The following is a 20,855-nucleotide window of genomic DNA, read 5'->3' as shown; positions in this document are numbered from 1 at the left end:
CATCTGACTTAAAGCACGGTCCTGTCCCAGCCAGTGGGATCTTGAGCATAGGGTCAGGCTCTCAGGTGTGAGTTGATTTCTGTTCAAGGGAACAGCCATGTGCTCAGGATCGTTGCCCTTCTTCTCTTGTGCTGCTAAGAGTATTTTGACATGGATTTTTCTAAAAGTATATGTTGTTTTAAAGCATGTGTACATACTTTATAACCTAGGCCCTCCAGTTCCATAATCTTGTGGGGGAACATTGTTGAGGGGCTGCCCTTGACACGAAGGGGCAGGGCTTCTGCCCGGTCGTGGGCACAGCATTGAAAGCAGTGTCCAGTCCTCTCTCCAGCACAGGTGTGCTGCCAGGTGTGAGTTCTCTTTGCGAGCATGAAATCTGCCAGGAGTTTCGAAAATCTCTCCAAGTCCAGGTGATGAGTCTGGGTTGGGTTTTGGTCCAGAAGGCAGGCTGTGAACACCCTGAGGGCAGGGCCCTGCCTGCCAGATAAACAGGAGGGGAGGCGGTTCCAGAGGTTTTAATCAGCAGTACCACGCGTCCCTTCTCCCACCTCCACCCCTAAGATGACTCAGCCGCCCTCTCGGCCTCCTGAAACACTGAGTCATGGTTGGCCAGTTATCTGCTCTGTGGAGCATCTTCAGAGACCCTACAGCTGCCTGCTCCACCCCTGGCCTGGGTGGGTGTGCCTGCCTGGCCTCACTGCGGTGTCTGATAGGTTCCAGAGTTAGCACAGGGGTGCCAGGGGAGCTTGTGGGGAATGGGTGGCCTGGATCCTGCCGACGACTTCTGTGAGCCATGCTTATTTCTGCTGGAAAGAGCCTCTTTTCCTGCAGACAGCGTGTTTAGTGAACAGTCGGTGTAGTGCTTCTGTTTAGTACACCCCATGTCACCTGTGTGATCACGTAGCCTGGTCCTGTCTACTAACAGTCAGCAGCACACTGGTGACCACACGCTGCCAGGACTTGTGCTCTGGGAAGGCCCTATCAAACTAACTGGAGAGGGAGGTACCGCTGTCGGGCATTGTCTCAGGTCTCACCCGAGAGAATCCCACTCGAGAGAATCCCGCAGCAGGTGGGTAGTGGATCTGTGCCTTCCGCTGCCCCAGTGGGCTACCTCTGTCCGGCGTGGAGTGGATGCCTGATCTGTACCATGCCATCCTGGATGGCCCTGGTGTGGGGCCCTGTAGCACGGGAGCCTTTCTCTGCTTATAGGAAATGCCTGCGTTCCCCCGCCCCACCAGCCAGGGGACCCCACAGAACCGTCTCTGCGTTACCATCCGGGCATCGATTCCCAGGATAGGGTGCTCAGAGCACTGGTGTTTCTGGGGACAGACCCTAGAGGGGACACGGGGAACCGGGGACAGCAGTGAACCTGGACAGAGTTCTTACACGGTTTGAGTCGGCTGTGCACGTGTGCTACGAGTGTGTGTGCTACGTTTGAGTCACGTGTGCCCTCTCTTGCAGGCCAACGCGGACCCATCAGTGATAAACTGCCTGCACAACCTTTCCCGACGCATCGCCACCGTGCTGCAGCACGAGGAGCGCCGCTGCCAGTATCTCACAAGAGAGGCCAAGCTGATCCTGGCGCTGCAGGATGAGGTGTCCGCGGTAGCTGATGGTGAGTGTGACAAGAGTCTCTCCCCCACACAACAGAGCAGGCAGCCTTCTGAGGCAGGGACCCTGATCCAGGTGTGCGGATGTGGAAACTGAGGCACCAGGAGGTTATGTGACCTTCACGTGATCTTCCTGGGGTGCACAGGAGGGTGCCCCAAGGATCACAGTTGGAAAGCAGCTCTCCTGACCTGTTGCACTTAAATGGATTTCCCAGCCTCCACTGCCTCCCTCCCTTGCCCCAGCTGCTGCAGGATGGCTCTTCGTGCAGACTGGGCCTTGCCCACCCAGCCCTGCTCTCTCTGGCCATGTTCGCCTGTGGTGGGAGGACATGCAGAGAGGCCAGTGGGATCATCGAGCTGGCAAAGAGGGTGGTTTACAGTTCTTTGATTTCAACTAAATTGATGAAGGACCTGATTGAGTTATCAGCTGACCAATTAAAAATAATTATTGCCAGGGGCTTCTGGCTGGCTCAGTTGGTAGAGCATGTGAATCTTGATCTCGGGGTCGTGACTTTGAGCCCCACATTGGGGTTCAAAAGAAAAATCTTTAAAAAATTTTTTTGCCAGTAGATCTTTTTGTGGATTTTGGTATTTTGTAAATACCTCAAAGCACAGAGAAAGGCCTACCTGTTACACATGCCACATCCATCTCAGGTCAGCGCCTATATAAAGAGAGAAAGTAGAAATAGATTTGAAGGTGAACCCAGTCTAATCTTAAGCAATAAGTAAAAGTAATGATCACCATACGTGAAGTGTCCAACTCACGTGCATTTTCAGTGAAAATTTGCTTTTTATCTTTGATAGCTGTCAAAATGTATAATTATGTTTTGGCAGTTATGTGTTAATAACAATCCAGAAGGGTTTTTTTTTTTAGTTTACTTATTTATTTTGAGAGAGAGAGAGAGAGAGAGAGAGAGATCTCAAGCATGAGTGGGGAAGGGGCAAGAGAGAAGGAGAGAGAATCCCAAGCAGGCTCTGCACTAACAGTGTGGAGCTCACCTCAGGGCTCAAACTCTCAAACCATGAGATCATGAGGTGATCCAAAATCAGGAGTTGGATGCTTAACTGACTGGGCCTCCCACACGCTCCTAGAAGTTCTGTTTTTAAAAGAACATTCTCTTTAGGGTCTGTGACTTTATCACAGGAAATTTTAACGTTTATTCATTTTTGAGAGACGAAGCATGAGTGGGGAGGGGCAGAGAGAGAGGGAGACACAGAATCTGAAGCAGCCTCCAGGCTCTGTCAGCAGAGAGCCCAACGCGGGGCTCGAACTCATAAACTGTGAGATCATGACCTGAGCCAAAGTCGGACACTTAACCAATTCAGCCACCTAGACGTCCCTATCACAGGAAATTTTGTAAAAATTCAATTTAACTACATGTTTTTAAGGCATTTATGAGAAAGGATTAATGAAAGACTTTTGATCATAAAAATAAATTGCATTAGGGGTGCGTGGGTTGCTTAGTTGGTTAAATGTCTGACTCTTGATTTCAGCTCAGGTCATGGTCTCACGATTTGTGAGGTCGAGCCCCATGTCGGGCTCTGCACTGAGCCTGAAACCAAGTTGGGATTCTCTCTCTCCTTCCCTGGCCCCTCCAAAATAAGTAAACTTTAAAAACTTGCATTAGTGTGAGTGAGTAGGATGAGGTGTGGCAGCACCCACTCACCAAGTGGAAGGTGGCTCTGGTGGTCTCAGGGGACGCTTTGGGGGCTGCCAGTGACCCGGACTGTTCCAGTGCTGCAGGCTCAGGGGGCACCAGTGGTGACGTTTAAACACAAATTTCCATATAAAGACTGCAAACAAAGCAGCCTGAGTCTCATCTTCGTTCAACTCGATGCACAGATTTTATAAAAAGCAGTAGGGAATGGTGTGATATTTGGTTTAAAATGGCTTGCAATTTATTTTCAGTTAAATTTGTTTTTAAGGGTATTTTCCATTCCAACCTTGGCAAGTTTTCTTGCTTTGGAGTCTCTAAATTCTCCGTGTTACGATTTTTGCAGCAAATGATGGTCCTCAGTCCCCGTTCCATCACATTCTGCCCAAGTGCAAGCTGGCCAGGGACCTTAAGGAAGCTTATGACAGGTAAGACAGGTGGGTGGCATGCTTGGTGCATCTCCCTGTGGGCCTCGTTGCCTGAGCCGTTGTCCTTGGTGCCACTGAGATGGGGGTGAGAGAGCCCTTCTGCTGGGACAGTCCCTCCCAGAACTGAACCTGAAGTCACATGGGAGAGCCTGAAAGTGTTTTGCATCATCAGATGCAGGGTCAGCGTGACACAGTGCCAAGTTCTGGGTCTGTCCTCTAAGACGGTGTCACTGTCACCACCTCCCCCACGAGGAAACTGAAGGTCAGAGGGTGCTCCTCCTGGCTCTGAGGGACTTGGGGCTTGGGGCCTGAGTGTAGGAGAGCAGCAGACGTTTGCAGACACAGCAGAAGTTAACAGTTCCAATTATATTGCTGTTCCCAGCACTCTCTTTGTGGACAAGCGAAGAACCTCTTTTTAACGAGGGTCCACCAGTCCTTGACCCTGGGTCTGCACTGCAGGTGGGAGGTGGAGAGTGGGGGTTGGGCACGTGTCCAAGTGACAGTTCCCCTGAAAGCTTTGCCTTCCCACTCTACTCCAGGACTGTTGGTTCACGAGGAGCCATCACTCAAGCCGAGGGGACCGCATAGTGCCAGGCATGTTGCTGCACAGACGGCATGGAGGTGCAGGCTTCTCTGGGCCATGTCCTTGCATGCAGCCCAGTGCCCTCTCCTGGCCTTCTTGGGCTTCGTTCCATCCTGGTAGGCTCCATGCCACCCACCGGAGGTGTGCTGGATCTAAGAGTGTGGCCGGCGATACCACGTGTTATTGGAGCGCAGAAAAGGTGGCTTGTGCAGCATCCTCTCCTTTTTTTTGATGTTAATAATTTTCCTGATCTTACCAATAATACATGTCCATTGTAGATACTTAGGAAATATAGAAAAATAAAGAGAAAACAAAGCCCGTCTGTAGTCCCATACCCAATGATACTTGTTATGAGCATTTTGGAAATTTTCATCCTTTTTGCCGTTTTAACTAAAGCTTTTGAAAGGCCACCTTTCAATCACCTTTCATCATCAATCACTTCCATCAAGTTTGAAAATCAGAGTGTTGAGTTTCTTTCCTGCTGTACCACCGCCAGTTCCCATTCTGGTGGCAGGATGCATTTAAGCAGACAGCCGTGTGTCCTGTGCCGTCCCTCACAGGTGGGCCTGAGGCACACACAGGTGGGCACAGACTGCCTTTCTCCTTTTACGCTGTACATGCGGCCTGCCTTTTGCCTTCGTAGTTGAACCATGTAGCTTAGACTCTCTCTGTATTGGCAAATAAGGACTTTTTCAATTTTCCTTTTTTTAATTTAATTTTTTTATTTTAGAGAGGGAGAGAGCAAGCGCAAGCGAGCATACGCATGAGTCGGGGAGGGGCGGAGGGAGAGGAAGAGAGAATCCCAAGCAGGCTCCATGTTCAGCGTGGAGCCCGATGTGGGGCTCAAACCCACGACTCTGGGATCATGACCTGAGCTGAAATCAATAGTCAGACGCTCTGCCGACTGAGTCACTCAGGGACTCTTTTTTTTTTTTTTTTTTTCCCCTGCATAGCCAGCCAGCCCTTCCCTTGGGCATTTAGTTGGTACCAGCCTCTGGTGCTATAAGACCTGCTGGTCGGCTCCGTGCACATGTCACTGTGTACGTGTGCCTATGTGTCTGCAAGGTAAATTCCCGAGAGCGGAATGGCTGGGCTGGAGAGGTAAAATGCACTTGTAATTTTGGTGTATTTCCCCGTTGGGGCTTGTGCCTCAGACTGTACCCTCCCCCCCACTAGCAACACAGGAGATATCCCTTCTCTGGCTTTGCCCAGAGTCTTGGTGAACTTGTGGACCGTCCGGCGTAGTGGGTGGAGAATGGTGTCCTGGCACAGCTGTCTGCATCTTCACAAGTTCGCACATCTCCCTTTTCTCTCTGAGCTCTCCCCAGATCCCAGCTCATCTCTCTGTTGGGAGGAAGGGTGCCCTCATAAAGGAGGCAGAGCTGTCCTCTGTGACACAATCAGTTCCTTTGTCCTGATTTTGCTGACCGCTGGGTGTGGGCCTCTGGGCGTTAGGAAGTGGGGTCTCTAGTGTCGTAGCCACCCCGTCTCTTTCTCTCATGACGCCGCTCGTGATCACGTTGAAGCTGTCTCTGCAGTAGGAGAAGTGCTGCTCTCTGGCCTTGGGTTGGCTGGTGCCAGAAACCCCTTCTGTGAGAAGTGTTGCCTGCTTCTGAGTGGGACTCTGTACACCTCAGCTAGGGTTAGACCACAAGCACAATTCAGCCTAACCTGGAGATAAAGTAAACGTCAAACCAGAACCACACTTACTATGTCTAAAGAAAGAACGGACTGCAATTTCTGATGTTTAAACCGCAAGTTGGAGGGAATGAAGTCCTGGGTAGTTGGCCCGCCTGTAGCGACTCAGAGCTTGAGGTGGCACAGCGCCCCCTGGTGGACATTACTTTTAAGGAGAAGGACCCTTTAAAGGTCCTTCTGGACCGGATTCCCTTTAAAGGAATCTGTTCTGGAGAAGAAAAGGCTCCCAGGGTCCCACTGTTGAGCAGTTGCCCTCCTTTCTCTAGCCCAGGCACCCTGGTGTGTTAGTGTTCAGGATCTTGTTTTCTCAGGGTGAACCCCCATGTACCCTTCCTGTTCTCAGACCCCGTCCTGCTCAGGTTGTGGGTCCTGGGGCCCACCTCAGGTAAGCTGGCAACAGGGCCTGTCTGGAGGGAGTCCCAGGGACAGTGGTGCACTCCCCCTGCACCCGGTCCCAGCCTGGCAACAGCAGTGGCTCTGTGACTACCCAGGAGCCCCCCTGGCCTGCGGCCTTCCCTTTGCCTTGAGGTATGGCCTGGCCTGTTGCTGTAGGGTAGGCTTGCTTTGGAGCTAAGAAAGGGAGACTTGAGTTTACATGACCGATCTGGTAGAACAGAGCACAGAGCCGCCTTCTCCTATTGTCAACTTCCCAGCAGGTTTCCAGAAAACCCCAGGGAGGGTTTTCTCGTAGCAGAAGTGAGAGGCCGGAAGATGTGAGATGTGGAGGCTAGAGGTCGGGGTGAAACTTCTCAAAGGAGTGGTTCTGGATTTGCTGTTTTAATTAAAATCCAGGGTTGTGGTGTGGCCGACTAGCCTGGTGGCCTTGTGCCCTGGGACCCAAGTGCCCATGAGTATAGGCTGGCAGCATGAATCCCTCAGGAGCCTACCCTGACTGTTCTAGCACCTGTGTCTCTCCATGGAGCTTGGTGATCTCAGTGACAGTGTCCCACTCTTTTGTGTGACTGTTAGGTGGTGTCTCCCATGACATGAGGTCAGGGATACCCCTTCACTTTCTGTAACACAGACCTTGTGGTTGGCGCGTGGGGAAGCACGGCTTGTCCACTGGTGGCCAAAGGAATGAACAAACAGGAGTTGTGTGATTGTGGATTCCGTGCTTTGATGAAGTGTTTGTTGCACCATTTTCAGAGTTAATGGGGTCTGTGGTGGGGCCAAGAGTCCTCAGAGCTTGGAGGAGCTGTCCGGGCCCTGGCCAGGCAGGTGGCACTGGGGACTCTGCGTTTGTTCCTTGCTGCCTCCCACTGCTGCCCCTCCAGAGCAGAGATTGGCCCCCGGACACCTCTGCTAATATCCCGGGAGTTTTACTCCCTTTGCCCGTAAAAAGCACATACATAGAAACTTCTGTTTGAAGGGTCACGGCGGGCCACTTGGTGCCTGCTTGCACCTCTTGGATTGTGAGCAGCATCCGCTCCATGGACTAGGAAGCCTGGCTGTGTCTGGGACCAGAGTGGCCAGCAGGTGCTGGGCTGGCGGGGTGAAGGTTGCCTGCGAGGCCAAACAAGGGCGTTTGGCTATTAGCTAACGGTTAGGAGTTGAAGTTCGTCCTCGGGCGGTGAGGTGTGAGGGTAATGGAGCAAGCTTGTACACAGTACATTTCCACCTGGGATAGGAAAGATAAGAGCGTGCCTTAGAGGATATGCACAGTCATCGCTTTAGGACTCGGGGCTCTGGTAAGAGCATCTATCTCGCGTGGCAGATGGGGCTAGGCGACCCTATCTAGCCCAGAGCTGTGGGACGGGCTGGATAAGCCTTGCTTGGGGGGGGAGTGCTTTTTGCGCGGTGTTTCCGGACCAAACGTGACTGCCCTGGAAGTAGAAGTACAAGCATAGCAGGAACCCAAACCCCTGCTCTGCTAAACACTTGTCTTGAAATTGTACTTTATACAGCATAGGAAATATACTCGTTAATAATGGAATCATGTTATTTGGTGACAGACGGTGGTGACTGCTCTTATGCTGGTGAACACTGAGTGATAAAGAGAACCGTCAAACACCTGAACCTGATACAGCAATGTATGTCAACTCTATTTCAAAGTCAAGAAATAAATAAATGAACTGTAGCCTCAAAGATTTTCAGAGGGTGGGCTCCCTCTACCCTGGAGGCTTTAGGAAAAAAAACAAAGGGCACTTTGAAAACAGAGCCCGACCTTCTCTTCCCTCCTCTTGGCAGACTTCAGTGCCGCTCCTGGCTCTTGTCTTGCTGCAGGGGCACTTGCAGGGCTTCCCTGGGGGCTCCGGGTGGGTGGGTGTGCTCCTCCTCCTGACTCGGTCCAGGGATTCTTCACACCGCGTCCCAGTGCGAAGTACTCCATGGGTGGAAGTTGCCAGTGGGTGAACAGATGCCTGGAAAAGTGGAGTAAAATCCACGTGAAAACCAGGGAACCAACACGGGAGCGTCTCTCCCACCCGGAGAAGAGGACCCCATGCCAGTGTGTGCATGTACATGGCCTTGCCAAGCTCCTGGGGGAGCAAAAACAGCTACCTTTGAAATGGTAGGAATCTCAGTGTTGAATTCTGATTCTGTGGTGTTCCAGCCGCCACTTTGAGCCGTATCCTAAAGAGGACAGCTCAGAAATAAAGAGACTCTGTTTTCAGTCCACCAGCCTTTTTGTCCAGGTGCATAGTGAAACGGAGGAGGGGTCTGCACATGTAGCTTTGGCAGTTCATTCTCCCTGCAAGCCCTGCTTTTCCTCACTCTTCTCTTCCCTTTTGTTCGTGGATGCTGAGACTCTCATCCACTGGAGCGCTGTCTCATCGTGTGAACTTGGATTCTGTAAGAGGCTGCTTTTCAGAGGTTGATGGGAGCTGCCCACCTGCGAAGACCCTTGCCCAAAACTTGGCGAGGCTCCGGGAGTCTCCATCTGCTCATATTTACTTATTAGCGCCCCGTTCTCGAAGAACCCAAGAGTAGTATCCTCCTCTGGGACCTTGGGGAAGGACCCCGGGTCTCTTCCCTAGATCCTGACACTCGCAGGGTTCACCCTGAGGGAGTGTGGCGTCAGCGGTGACCCAACCTTCACCTTCCACACTCAGCCACAGCCTGTGGCCCCCACCCCTGCTGCCAGCGGCGCTCTGACCCTCCCTCCGGGGACCACTCGGTGGCGCAGGTGTCCTGGGAGCGTGGCGTGGGTCTTCCTGACACCTCCAGGCAGGGCAAGCAGAGGGTGTTCTGGATCTCTGGGGTGGTTGGCAGTGAGCAGACGGTGGTGTTGGCAGGAATCCTAGGGGTTGTGGAGGTCGCAGATGTGCTCTGCATTCTTCACACTTTTTTCTCCCTGCACATTCCCTGTTTGAGAAACCTGACGGCCACGATGCTCCTGGCTCTCTGGGTGGACCCACGGGGAAGCTCGTGGTAGTTGGTCTGCTGCTTGACGTTTCAGGGAAGAGACGGCGAGAACAGCCTGTGGGTGCAGGCAGTGAGGGCCATAGCGCCTCCTGCTGGCACTGTGCGTTTGTGTGCCCCCGAGGGAGGTGTAAGACCAGGCGGGGCTCCCCCTGAGCCACGGCCTTCCCACACCGGGCCAGATGTGGGCATCTTGGCCTCTCCGGCCAGTTGGGAATGGCAGAGTGGGGTTGGAATGTGATGGGAAGAGCTGGGTCAGAACAGTGCAGGCCTTGGCAGTGGGCACACATCCCCTCTCTTGTCCACCTGCCAGGGGCGTGGTGAGCACCAGCCACGGGGGCTTTGCCCAAGCAGCCACTTTCTCTCTGTGTCAGACATCGAGTGCTGTTGGCACTTAGCCCCAGGGCTGTGCACTGGGCTGTGGGCGCATTCCGGCTGGCTTCTCGCTGGAGGGTTTCAGAAACCCCTGCTGAAAACAAGTCTTCTGTGTGTGGTTCTCTGGTGCAGGGCGTATGGGGCCACGTGCCTACCGTGGGGCCACCATGAGCGTGTTCTCCCGGCAGGGGCTCACTGAGAGGTGGTCCACCCAGAGTCAGTAGCATGTTCCTTGGGCCCCTTTCCTTCCTCCGTTCACGAAATGGTTCTCAGTGCCCCCCAAGTACCCCACACTTTGCCAGCCGTGTGAGGAACAGTTAGTGCAACACAGGAGCACACGTGGTGACTGAATTCTGGTCGGGGAAACTGCATCCTGTGGTCAGGTGCTCAAGACACACGAATCTGGGGCTAGGGCCAGGGCCGGGTCAGAGCTCACCTCCTGGAGAAGGTAGTGCTTGAGTTGAAACCTGAGACAGGGAGGGAGCCGGGTCACCTGGAGGGAGCGCTTGAGTCAGAGAACAGCGGAGTTGTGGGGACCGTTGCAGGGCGGGGGACCAGATGGCCTGGGGTAGGAGAGGGCATCAGAGAAAAGTGAGCAGGTCACGTGGGGCTTCAGGCTGGGACTGCCGAGATGGGATGGGAGCCGTGGGGGTCTGAGTGCGAGGGCAGATGGGGGCCGGTGCAGGGAAGGTCTGGACTTTGTACCTCCCTGCAGGTGGGATGGTTGAGGCGGGATATAAGAGAAAGGAGGAGTCAGGGACAGGGTTGTGGTGTTTGGCCCTGAAAGAACCAGATCGCTGTCACTGATGAGGTGAGGCCGAGGCCAGCTCGGGCCATTGCCGGGGTACACCTGGGCGGTGCTGGCATCCACAGCAAGGTGGGCGCCGTGTGCCCCTCCCGAACAAGACGCTTGGGGGGACTTGGCACCCCCCGCCCTTCCTGTCCTGCCTGCCTCTCCTTTTTGGAGACAGGCCTTGCCCTGCCTGGCCGCTCATGTGTGGTGGGGCCTTCGGCGGGTGTGCAGGGGGCCTGGCTCTCTCCCCTCTGCACAGGAGGCCTTCACAGAGCGCCGGCACTCTGTTTGGACTGCAGATTCCGGGGCTACCCGGGGCTACGGTTCTGCGTTCCTAATGCATTTTCTTGTCTTGAATATACTGAGATCTGCAAAGATGATTGCTTGCCCCGGAGGGCGTCGCTTGCAGTTTCCTCTGACTGGCAGGGTGCCTGGAAGAAGCACCCTCAGGGGTTTTTGTGTGATCTGTGTGTCTGGTCAGAAGTTACCGTGTGGATTCTCAGTAGCACCTGACAGTCGCCGCGCCTGCTCTCTGCAGCCTCTGCACGTCCGGCGTGGTGCGGCTCCACATCAACAGCTGGCTGGAGGTGGGCTTCTGCCTGCCGCATAAGATCCACTACGCTGCTGCCAGCCTCATCCCCCCCGAGGCCATCGAGCGGAGCCTGAAAGCCATCCGGTGAGCACCTGCCCCTGCACACGCCCCTGGCCCCTCGCCCCTCGGGGGCTCTTCTCTTTAGCTTCTGCCTGAGGTTTTACCAATTACTTCTTCCCAAGAACTGTCTTTCCCTCTTCCTGCTACAGAAACTGGCAGGTAAGGCTCTACTGTTGATAGAAGTAAAAACACACATGTTGGGGTCTGGTTTTGTCCAGAAATTACCAACCCCAGGATTCCCCTGGGCCGTCTCGGGCACGGCCTGGGGTCCTGCGCCAAGGGTCTTCACCTCAGGCCTGGGCAGGGCTGTGGGGGTCAGACATCCTGGCGGGAAGCCAGGGTACGGGAGGGATTTTGTCTTTACAGTGTTTGTTCACCGGACCTCCTGCATTTGAATCAGAGCTTGTGGGAACTCAGTTACTTAACTGATTTCCTGCAAGGTAAGAGCTAAGCTCAGTTTTCACACACACATCCCACCAAGTCTCCCGTTTCCTTAGAGACTTTTATAACTAAAAAAAGAAATGTGGGCACATGACAGCAAATTTGGGGGTGACAGAAAGCAAGGCACCCCCTGGCCCGCCCTCCCTCCCTCCCTCACCTAGTCCACGCCTTCAAGTCCACGTCCTTCCTCCTGGGTTTCCTTGCTGAGTACGTTTTAATGTGGTTCTGTTCATAGTCTGTGGTGAGGATTTTGCTTTTCCCGTATTTGGGACTCTTTCCTTAGAAAAGAGTCACGCGTTTTTTCAGTCAACAAACATTTGCAGGGCAATCCTAGAGGTGGGGATGGAGTCGGGTCCTTGGGCCTTCTTCAGCTTTGTTCTAATTAGTTTCTTCTGAAGGTGACTGCAATCCTGGTGGCTTCTTAAAGGCCCCTGGGCCTCTCTCATCCTTCCAGCGGCCTCTTCTCCGGGGTTCAGTGTCTGTGTGCTCAAGGCGTGTGCCTGGTTGGGGAGGCCTGTGGCTTGCATGCTCTGGTGACCCGTGACTCTACTCCGCAGCCCCTACCACGCCCTGCTGCTTCTCAGTGATGAGAAGTCCCTGCTGGGCGAGCTCCCGCTCGACTGCTCCCCGGCCCTGGTGCGCGTGATCAAGACCACGTCTGCCGTGAAGAACCTGCAGCAGCTGGCCCAGGATGCAGATCTGGCCTTGCTTCAGGTAACCCCGGGGGGCCTGGGGAGATACCCCAAATAGGGGGGAATGGGGGAGGGAGGGGTGGGCACGTCAAAGCAGGCCGCCCTTGGTTGAAGGTGGGAGGTCAGGGTGTCAGGAAAGCAGGCTGCCTGTGTGCCATGTACCCAGGTCCACTACGTGGCCTGCCATGATGGGATGGGTAGTCCCTGGGTCGGCTCCCAAGTTCTGGAATCCGGGTCAGGCCTGGCTTCGGGGCGGGCTTTGTGAACTGGCTTTGGGACTAACGTTGTACTAACCCCTGTGTCCAAGGATTGTGAGGCATGAGGCCCTCCAGGTGCTGGGTTACTGGGCTCTGAAGGATGGGGTGGCAGGGCTAGGGGCTTGCAGGGGCACGCAGAGTGTCGTCGTGTGAGCAGCCAGTACCACAGCTCCACTTTGCCAATGTGGGAGGTGAGGGCAGGAAGTTGGGTTGAGAGCCTGCCTGTGTGCGGAACCAGGACCTAGCTTCGTGGCCTTGACCTCTACCTCGTATGTGCACCCAGGCCTATGTTCTGTGTGAGGTGCCGTCCTCTTGCCAAGCCACGTGCTTGTGGGCTGCAGTTTCTGATGGGGTAGAGGGCCTCTCAGCCCTGGCTGCGATCTGGTTGGAGTCTGGGTGGGGGCCAGGGAGTGAAGAGAAGCATAAAGAGAAGTTGGAGGCCCTGGGACAGTGTGCCTTCCAGGTGAGAGCCCCAGGGCGAGAACGGTGGGCACCATGTGGCCACCAGGGGGCAGCAGGACCTGGCTACAGAGCAGCTGCTTTCTCAGATGGGCTGAGGAAGAGGATCCCAGGTGTGACGCGAGCCTACCTGGGCCCTCTGGGAGGCACGTCTTTGGCCTGTGGTCCTTGGCAAGGGGCGGGAGCTTGACTCTCAGGCCTCTGTTTCCCAAAGCAGCCGTTTCAGGTTCTGCCATCCAGAATAAGTCCTTCCCCATGACCTTCATTTACCTGGCCAGAGAGTCTATCCGATTCTGCCTTTGTGTGTCATATGGGCTCACGGACTAGATGGGACCCAGTGAGGACCACATCCTAGTCACCTTCGTAGCATCCACAAGACAGAACCTTAAATGTTCTGGCTGTTTTGTACACACTGCAGAGCTTGTGTTCTGATCAATACAGGCTGAGCTGTCAAAGCTTTCAAGTTTCTCGGTCTCTTTGGGCAAAGACAAAGCTTTGATGATAACCCCTTCACGCACCCCGCCCCCCACCTTGCCATGGGGAGGCTGTTATTTCCTTCCATAACCCTCCCCACTGAGCTCACTTCAAATCAGGGTTTCCTGCTGGCGTGGCCAGTCTCCCTGGCCTCTGGGACTGCTGCTGCCTGTGGCAGGTCAGGTGGCCCAGTGGAGGCCCCTGGGAGAGCAGGGGAGCAGAGGCTGGCTGAGCCTAGTTGGACCCTCAAGCGTGGATGGCCCCACTAGAGAGAAGATGTCAGCTTACCTCATGTTCCCGAGGCACCTGGCTGGCTCAGTCAGAAGAGCATGTGAATCTTGATCTTGGGGTCATGAGTTTGAGCCCCGTGTTGGGTATAGAGATCACTGAAGAAAAAATAAAATCTTAAATAACTCCTGTTCCATCCCAGGCAAAGTAAATATTTTGGGCCTTGTTTAATTTATTTCTTATTTTTTATTAAAAAAAAATTTTTTTTAGATTTATTTATTTTTGATAAGAGACAGAGCACAAGTGGGGGAGGGGCAGAGAGGGTAGGAGACACAGAGTCGGAAGCATGCTCCAGGCTCCGAGCTGTCACCTCACAAACCGTGAGATCTTGACCTGAGCCAAAGTCGGTCGCTTAACCGACTGAGCCATCCAGGCGCCCCGGGCTTTGTTTTAATCTAATCTATTTTTATTTAATTTATTTATTTTGAGAGAGGGCGAGCAGGAGAGGGGCAGAGAGAGAGGGAGACAGAGAATCCTGAGCAGGCTCCACTCTTGTCAGCGCAGAGCCAGACGTGGCGTTCGATCTCAGGAACCGTGAGATCATGACCTGAGCTGGAATCGAGTCAGATGGTTAACTGACTGAGCCCCCCAGGCTCCCTTTGTTTTTATAAATAAGACACAGCGACAGTTTCAGGCGTGCTGTATACGGAGTCAGCAGTTCCGTATCAAGATAAGTGTAGTTTGAATCTCCTTCACTATTTCACCCCACCTTCCTCCCCTATTTGGGGCCTTTTTTGTCGTGATAAAGTCGATACGCTCTTTCATATACAAACTGATATATCTCGCAAATTATGGGCACAGAGAGTGCCTGCAATCCTGTATTTCAGAGGTAAACACAGTAGATTCTTCCAGATTTTCTGTATGTATAAATTAGGACAGTATCTTTGATCACAGTGTCCATTCCTTATGATTGGCTTAGTAATGGCTCCACAGACCTTCGCATCCTAACCCTCAGGTCCTGTGGATGCAACCTCACGTGGGACTTTGCAGAGGCGATAAAGGATCTTGAGATGGGCGGTGACCCTGGATTGTCCTTGTAAGAAGTGGGCAGGGGACGTGACCCTGGAGGCAGAGACTGGAGGGATGTGGCCACACGCACAGGCCAAGGAAGGCTGCCGCTACAGGAGGCGGAGACTTGGAGAGAGTCGTCCTGCTGACAGACACTGCAGCCTGGGATCCGAGTTCAGACCTCTGGTCCCCAGAACGGCGCTCGGGCTGCAGGGAGTGGTGGGGGGTGGACGCCAGGCGGAGGAAAGTGGGTGTGTCCTTGCTTTGGAGTGGGCTTCGGTAGGACTTGGGATGAGAGAGAAGAGCGGCAGTGAAGGAACTGAAATTGCTGCCACGTTGGCACTGGTGGTGCCACTGGAGGTCCTGTTTGCCAAGATGAGGTGGAGGTGGACTCAGCGGTGTCCCTGGCCTTGCATGTGGGTCGGGGTGTCTTGCCCACTTGGGGACACATAGTGATGGCACGGAGGGGCAGCACGCTCACCTCGGTGATGCAGAATTAGAAATGCCCAGTGCCAGGGCGCCTGGGTGGCTCAGTCGGTTAGGCGTCCGACTTTGGGTCGGGTCACGATCTCACAGTTCGTGAGTTCAAGCCCCACACCGGGCTCTGTCAGCTCAGAGCCTGGAGCCTGCTTTGGATTCTGCGTCTCCCCTTCTCGCTGCCTCTCCCCTCCTGTGTGTGTCTCTCTCTAGGTCTCAAAAATAAATAGACGTTAAAAAAAACTAAAACAAAACAAAACCAAAAAAAAAGAAGTGTCCAGTGCCGTACCCTCAGACCTGGGCTCCCCTCTTGAAGTTGGAAGGAATTTCTGGCATCTTAGTCTGTCTCTGGCCCATCTTGTCTGAGCGTCCAGGAGAGCCGGGCAGTGGAGTGTGGTCCCGGGATACTGGGACACACAGGGATGAGTGCAGGAGGTGTAGGACAGGTTCATTTGACCCACATCCATTACCATGTGGAAACCCATCCCCATGCTGGGCTCCTGGTGGGAGCAGGGTGCTGGCCTCTGCCAGCTTGTTCAGACAAGGCCCTTGTTCAGCTGAGCTGACCCCATGGTCCTGAGCACCTCACATGTCCCCATGCTCATGGGACTTCTCCTTACTGCCAGCCTGGACAACACCGGGTCCTGTGGGAAGTGACTGTCCCAAACCACACAGCGACCGGTGATACAAAGGCTTGTGTGCTTGCCGTGCCAAGCCCCTGGGTGGGGGGGTTGCCGTCAGCTCCCTCTGCCTACAGGTTTTCCAGCTCGCGGCTCACCTGGTGTACTGGGGCAAGGCCATCATCATCTACCCGCTGTGTGAGAACAATGTCTACATGCTTTCTCCCAACGCCAGCGTGTGTCTGTGAGTACCTCTGGCTGCCAGAGCCCAGGGCCGTGCTCCTCTGCTCAGCCAGGACCTCGCTTGGAATTGGTTACTGGCCTCTGCTGTGTCCAGGTTCTTATTCTGGCCTGGTCCAGGACCACGTGGCCTGCCCTGGGCGTGTGCTCTTCTGGCATTCAAAGTTTCCATACAGGGTCTGTGCTCCCCCATGTCTGCTGGCCAGTGGGGTCTGGACGGGGTGCCTGGTGGGGGTTGGGAGCCTTGGTCTTGACTTGGGGGCTCAGAGGGGCTGTGTCCTGTGCCCATTGTTCCTTCTGCCCCTCGAGGGAGAGCATCTGGGCTCTGTCCTCATTGCACCCATCCTAGGCCACCAGCTATGCTGAGCCTTCCTGCTGCCCACCCTGGGCTCATGGTGAGGGCACAGATGTCATGAAATGATGGAGAAGCCTGCTGAGCTCACGGTCATGCCCACCTTACCCATCCCCAGGTACTCTCCACTGGCTGAGCAGTTCTCCCGTCAGTTTCCAGCTCACGACCTGCCATCTGTCCTTGCTAAGTTCTCCTTGCCCGTCTCCTTGTCAGAATTCAGAAACCCCCTCGCCCCCCCGGTGCAGGAGGTAAGTCACAGGAGTCTTGGGGAGCCCAGGAACCACTCCTCTGGTGTCAGTTTCTCATCCCAGAGCCCTCAGTGCTGCACCCTTAGCCTTGGTTTTGGGGAGGAGGGGGCTTCCTTTGGGGAGTAGGTGGCACATGTTGTGCCAAGGTGATCAAAAGCTGGCTCCCCAGCCAGGCCACCTGCAGACACTTGGGCAGTCCCAAGTCCCCCCACCCCCACTCCAGTGGAGCCCACCCTGGCTATGGTGAGTGGTTCTTGGGGTAGAACAGAGTTAAGAAGCCCAGATGGCAGGAGAGTGGTGACCTTTCCTGGGTTTGGGTGTGTGTGTGTGTGTGTGTGTGTGTGTGTGTGTGTGTGTGTGGAATCGGCTTTGTTTTCACTGAACTTGGGCCCTGCCCTCCTGCTCTCTCCCCCTCCACAGTTCAGGTGGCCACAGGGTATATAGGTCTAAGTTCTGGGCTCACTGGTCCCCAGAATCTCCTCATCCAAGAGGATTTGGAGAGGACAGGCCTGGAACAGGCCCCACTGGGCCTGGGGCAAAGTGAGGGCCAGGTGGGATTGCTGGGTGTGGCAAGGGCTCATCCAGGGAGGTTTGGGGCTTGTGGTCCAGGTGCAGCCTAGACCCAAGAACAAGGCTCTGCCTGCCTCCTCTCCGCTGAATGCCTGGAGCTTTGGAATTCTGGGCAGGGACCCAGCACAGGGCCAAGATGGGGCAGGTGTTGGAGATGGGGCTGGGTGTTCTCAAGGCTTTGTCTTCCAAAGTATTTGTTTTAATAAGCGACAGATCTGTTAAACCAGTCCTTAAAAGCAAATTCTTTCCCTTCTCAAGTTGTGAATGAGATGGAGATCCAGGTTCTTGAGTTCATTTAGATGCTGAGTGTGACAGTTCTAAAGGCCGCCTTTCATGGGGCCTTTGGTTTCCGGGAACTGTGCCAGGCCATGCCAGCCGAATAAAAGACACGCTTTGCATCTGTACCCAGCAGAAGCTTCCTAATGGTCTGGATGGTGGGTGGATTTTCCAAGCCATGCCTGGGGGGGCCACCCTGTCCCTTGTCAAGGGCCCAGATGGAGCTGGGTTTGGTCCTGCACAGTCCCGGGCTGAGGCCTTTTTCTTCTCCTTCTGCCTCTCCTTCTGCTTCTGCTGCTTCTGCTTCTTCTCCTCCTCCCCCTCTTCTTCCTCCCCTTCCCCTCCTCTTCCTCCTTCTTCTGTTGCTTTTTATTGTTGTTTATTTATGTTTTAGAGAGAGAGAGGGGGAGACAAAAGTGTGAGCAGGGGAGGAGCAGAGAGAGAGGGAAACACAGAATGTGAAGCAGGCTCCAGGCCCCGAGCTGTCAGCATAGAGCCCCATACGGGGCTCGAACTCACAGACCGTGAGATCACGACCTGACTCAAAGTTGGGTGCTTAACCGCCTGAGCCACCCAGGTGCCCCTGAGCCCGCCTTCTTGTCACACCTCCTGTTTCGGGGCCTGGAGTGTGTTGTTGAGGTCTTAAGAAGCCTCTTTGTTTTACTTGTTAATTTTAAGTTTAGTTATATTACAGTCCTTTTCAATTGTATTTGGTTTGACCAGGTCATAACACGCCCATGGTACATCGCTATTTTCATCCCTGGGCAGCCATCCCCTCCCAGGAGGGGACCCCCGCAGATCCGATCAGGCAGATGTGTGTGTCTGAGAACATGCACCTTCCTGCTCAGGCATGCTCAAGCCATGCCTGCACAGGCCTCCTCACTGCCCCTGGCCAGGTGGCAGCCCCCGAGGGAGGGGTGGACTCCACGCCCTAGGACTGCACACCGCATTACAGCTCCCTGTCCTTGGGCAGGCTTCCAGGTTGACCCAAGGAGAGGACTTCCTGCTCTCAGAGCAGCAGCCTTTTTGTGAACGGTGTCCAGGCCACAGTGGGCCCGGCTCTGTGTGGTGGGGGGCTTGGGCGACAGGGCTGAGTGGCCGGGGGGAGACCAGGCAGAGCAAGGGCCTCCATGTAATCAGTCCTGTTCCTCGGCTCTGGGCACGAAAGCCCAGGTGTGTGGTGGGAGCAGTGCAGGTGTAAGCCCAGTGCCCTTGTGGCCCTGCCACCTTCCCTGGAGCAGGGAGTTGGGCTTGCAGGCCGGCCAGCAGCCAAGAGCTCCTTTTCTGAGATGTGAAGCCTTGTATTCTAGGGTTGGGCCCCTGAAGCTCATGTGGCCCTTACGTCTGGGATGACTTGTGGGGACCGTGTCTCAGGTCGTGGCTCCCGGATCCTACCCAGAGGGGAGCAGGGCGGTGGTGGGGGACCAGCCTTCCCCCCCCACCCCGCCTACCACCCTGGGCCTCACACTGTCTCTCGTGCAGACCCAGCTCATTCAGATGGTCGTGTGGATGCTGCAGCACAGGCTCCTTGTCCAGCTGCACACATACGTGTGCCTGATGGCCTCGCCCAGTGAGGATGAGCCCCACCCTCGAGAGGACGATGTCCCCTTCACCACCAGGGTCAGCGGCCGCAGCCTCAGCACACCCAACGCCCTCAGCTTTGGTTCCCCAAGTAGGAGCCCCCTGCCCGGGGCACGCGTCTGGTGGGTGGGGGTAGCCTTCGGGAGGGTGCCTGGGAGTGGCGGCCAGGATCCCGACACAGGCACGGCTGGGAGCGACTGGAGCACCTTCATGTGGCCATACGTGCGCACGCGCACCCACACCTTGTGTGGGCAGTTGGGTCCTCGCACGGAGAGCCCCTGCCCCCTGCTGAGCGGCTCTCCCTTGAGGGAGGACAGGAGACCTCTCTCCCTGACCTCCCTGTACTTCTGTGGCTCTGAGGAGAAAGCCGTGCCTCTGGGCTCCTGGGCTCGAGTCAAGAGCAGCCTGGGATCAGAGCAGATTTCACACCGTCACTAGAAGGTCACGGTTGAGACTGCTGTGTCCAGGGCCTGTGAAGAGAAAGTGACTGTCACAGCCCCTTCTTTAAAGAGCCATTGTGGCCACAGCATGCCCCAGGTTCCCAGGCTCGGGGCAGATGAAGGGCTGGAAGTCTCCCTCGACTAAGGCCTGACCTTGGTCTTCAGGTCCAGTCCGAGAACCCTGTCCATGTCGGGTAGGAGGGGCGGGATGGGCAGGCCTGCCTTGTGCTGGGGGGGGGGGGGGGGCCCTGACCAGAGGGCGTGGCAGTGGATTCCCGGTGGGCACAGATGGCGCAACAGGGGCATGTTTGGGGGGTTGGCTGCTCCCTGACCTACGGCCACCCACAGCCAGCAGTGACGACATGACCCTCACGAGCCCCAGCATGGACAACTCCAGTGCAGAGCTTCTCCCCAGTGGGGACTCCCCGCTGAACAAGAGGATGACGGAGAACCTGCTGGCCAGCCTTTCGGAGCACGAGCGGGCGGCCATCCTCAGCGTGCCTGCAGCCCAGAACCCCGAGGACCTCCGCATGTTTGCTAGGTGGGGGCGCGGTGACCAGTGGGGCTGGCTCAGTTCTAGGGTCAGAACAGAAAGTGGATGGGGACTTACCCAACACAACCCCAACTGAAATCCATCGATGACAAATGGCAGTTGCTGGTTGAGGTGGCGTCTCAGGCACTGTGGTGTCCCCACCCGTGGTGCCTCTGACGTTGGGGTCCCTCCAGGACTTCCTGGGTGTCTCTTGTCACCTCTCTGGAAGTAGCAGCAGGTTCTCCTCCTCACGGGGGTTGGCAGGGATTTTTCCCACGTGGGAAAGCTCTTGGCCCAGGCAGTGGGGGGAAGGGGTTCCAGCCTCCCTACATCATTGGTGACACACTTTGTCAGACCCGGCTTTGACTCGGGATGGGTGGGGGGCTCTGCAGGTGTATGGTTTTCTGGGTGAGGTGAGGAAACCCTCAGTCACGAACCGCATGCCAGGCAACTCTTTGAAGCAGCCACGTCCAGGCCTCCTACGCCAGCCCTGCCACAGATGGCCCCCTAGAGCACTGATCCTGTTTGGGTCCGTAGCCACATGGGACTTCCCCACCCACGTCAGGATGCTGAGGGCGGGAATGGCCCTCAGGCTCGCGTGGCTCCAGGGTTTGAGTAGCCCTGTGTCCTCACGGACCCACTTGAGGGGACCTTTCCTGCCTCTGCTGGGGATGGAGGTGTGGGTGGCCGCCTCCCCGAGACCCTGAGATCCCCACCAGTGGCTGTGAGGGCAAAGGCCACCTGGG

General features: G+C 55.3%; 1 protein-coding gene across 7 annotated transcripts in view; it reads left to right on the top strand.

The window, feature by feature from the left end:
- Positions 1-20,855, top strand: part of NPRL3 (NPR3 like, GATOR1 complex subunit) — a 42,746-nt gene that overhangs the window by 20,915 nt on the left and 976 nt on the right. For all 7 annotated transcript variants that reach the window (XR_002077284.2, XM_019439752.2, XM_019439751.2 and 4 more), the window contains 8 exons: positions 1,462-1,615; positions 3,612-3,693; positions 11,041-11,178; positions 12,153-12,309; positions 16,008-16,114; positions 16,581-16,710; positions 19,039-19,228; positions 19,926-20,118. Coding sequence is in view for 6 of the 7 variants with exons in the window: in XM_019439752.2 (XP_019295297.1) it covers positions 1,462-1,615; positions 3,612-3,693; positions 11,041-11,178; positions 12,153-12,309; positions 16,008-16,114; positions 16,581-16,710; positions 19,039-19,228; positions 19,926-20,118 (1,151 nt within the window). In the remaining variant the exon portion in view is untranslated. The remainder of the gene's footprint in view (positions 1-1,461; positions 1,616-3,611; positions 3,694-11,040; positions 11,179-12,152; positions 12,310-16,007; positions 16,115-16,580; positions 16,711-19,038; positions 19,229-19,925; positions 20,119-20,855) is intronic.

This window comes from Panthera pardus, unplaced genomic scaffold (genome assembly GCF_024362965.1).
Source record: "Panthera pardus isolate Hobbes unplaced genomic scaffold, ASM2436296v1 HiC_scaffold_4, whole genome shotgun sequence".
NCBI classification, from domain to species: Eukaryota; Metazoa; Chordata; class Mammalia; order Carnivora; family Felidae; genus Panthera; species Panthera pardus.
Note: the sequence above shows the minus strand (reverse complement) of the source record. Positions and strands in the feature narration are given on the sequence as shown.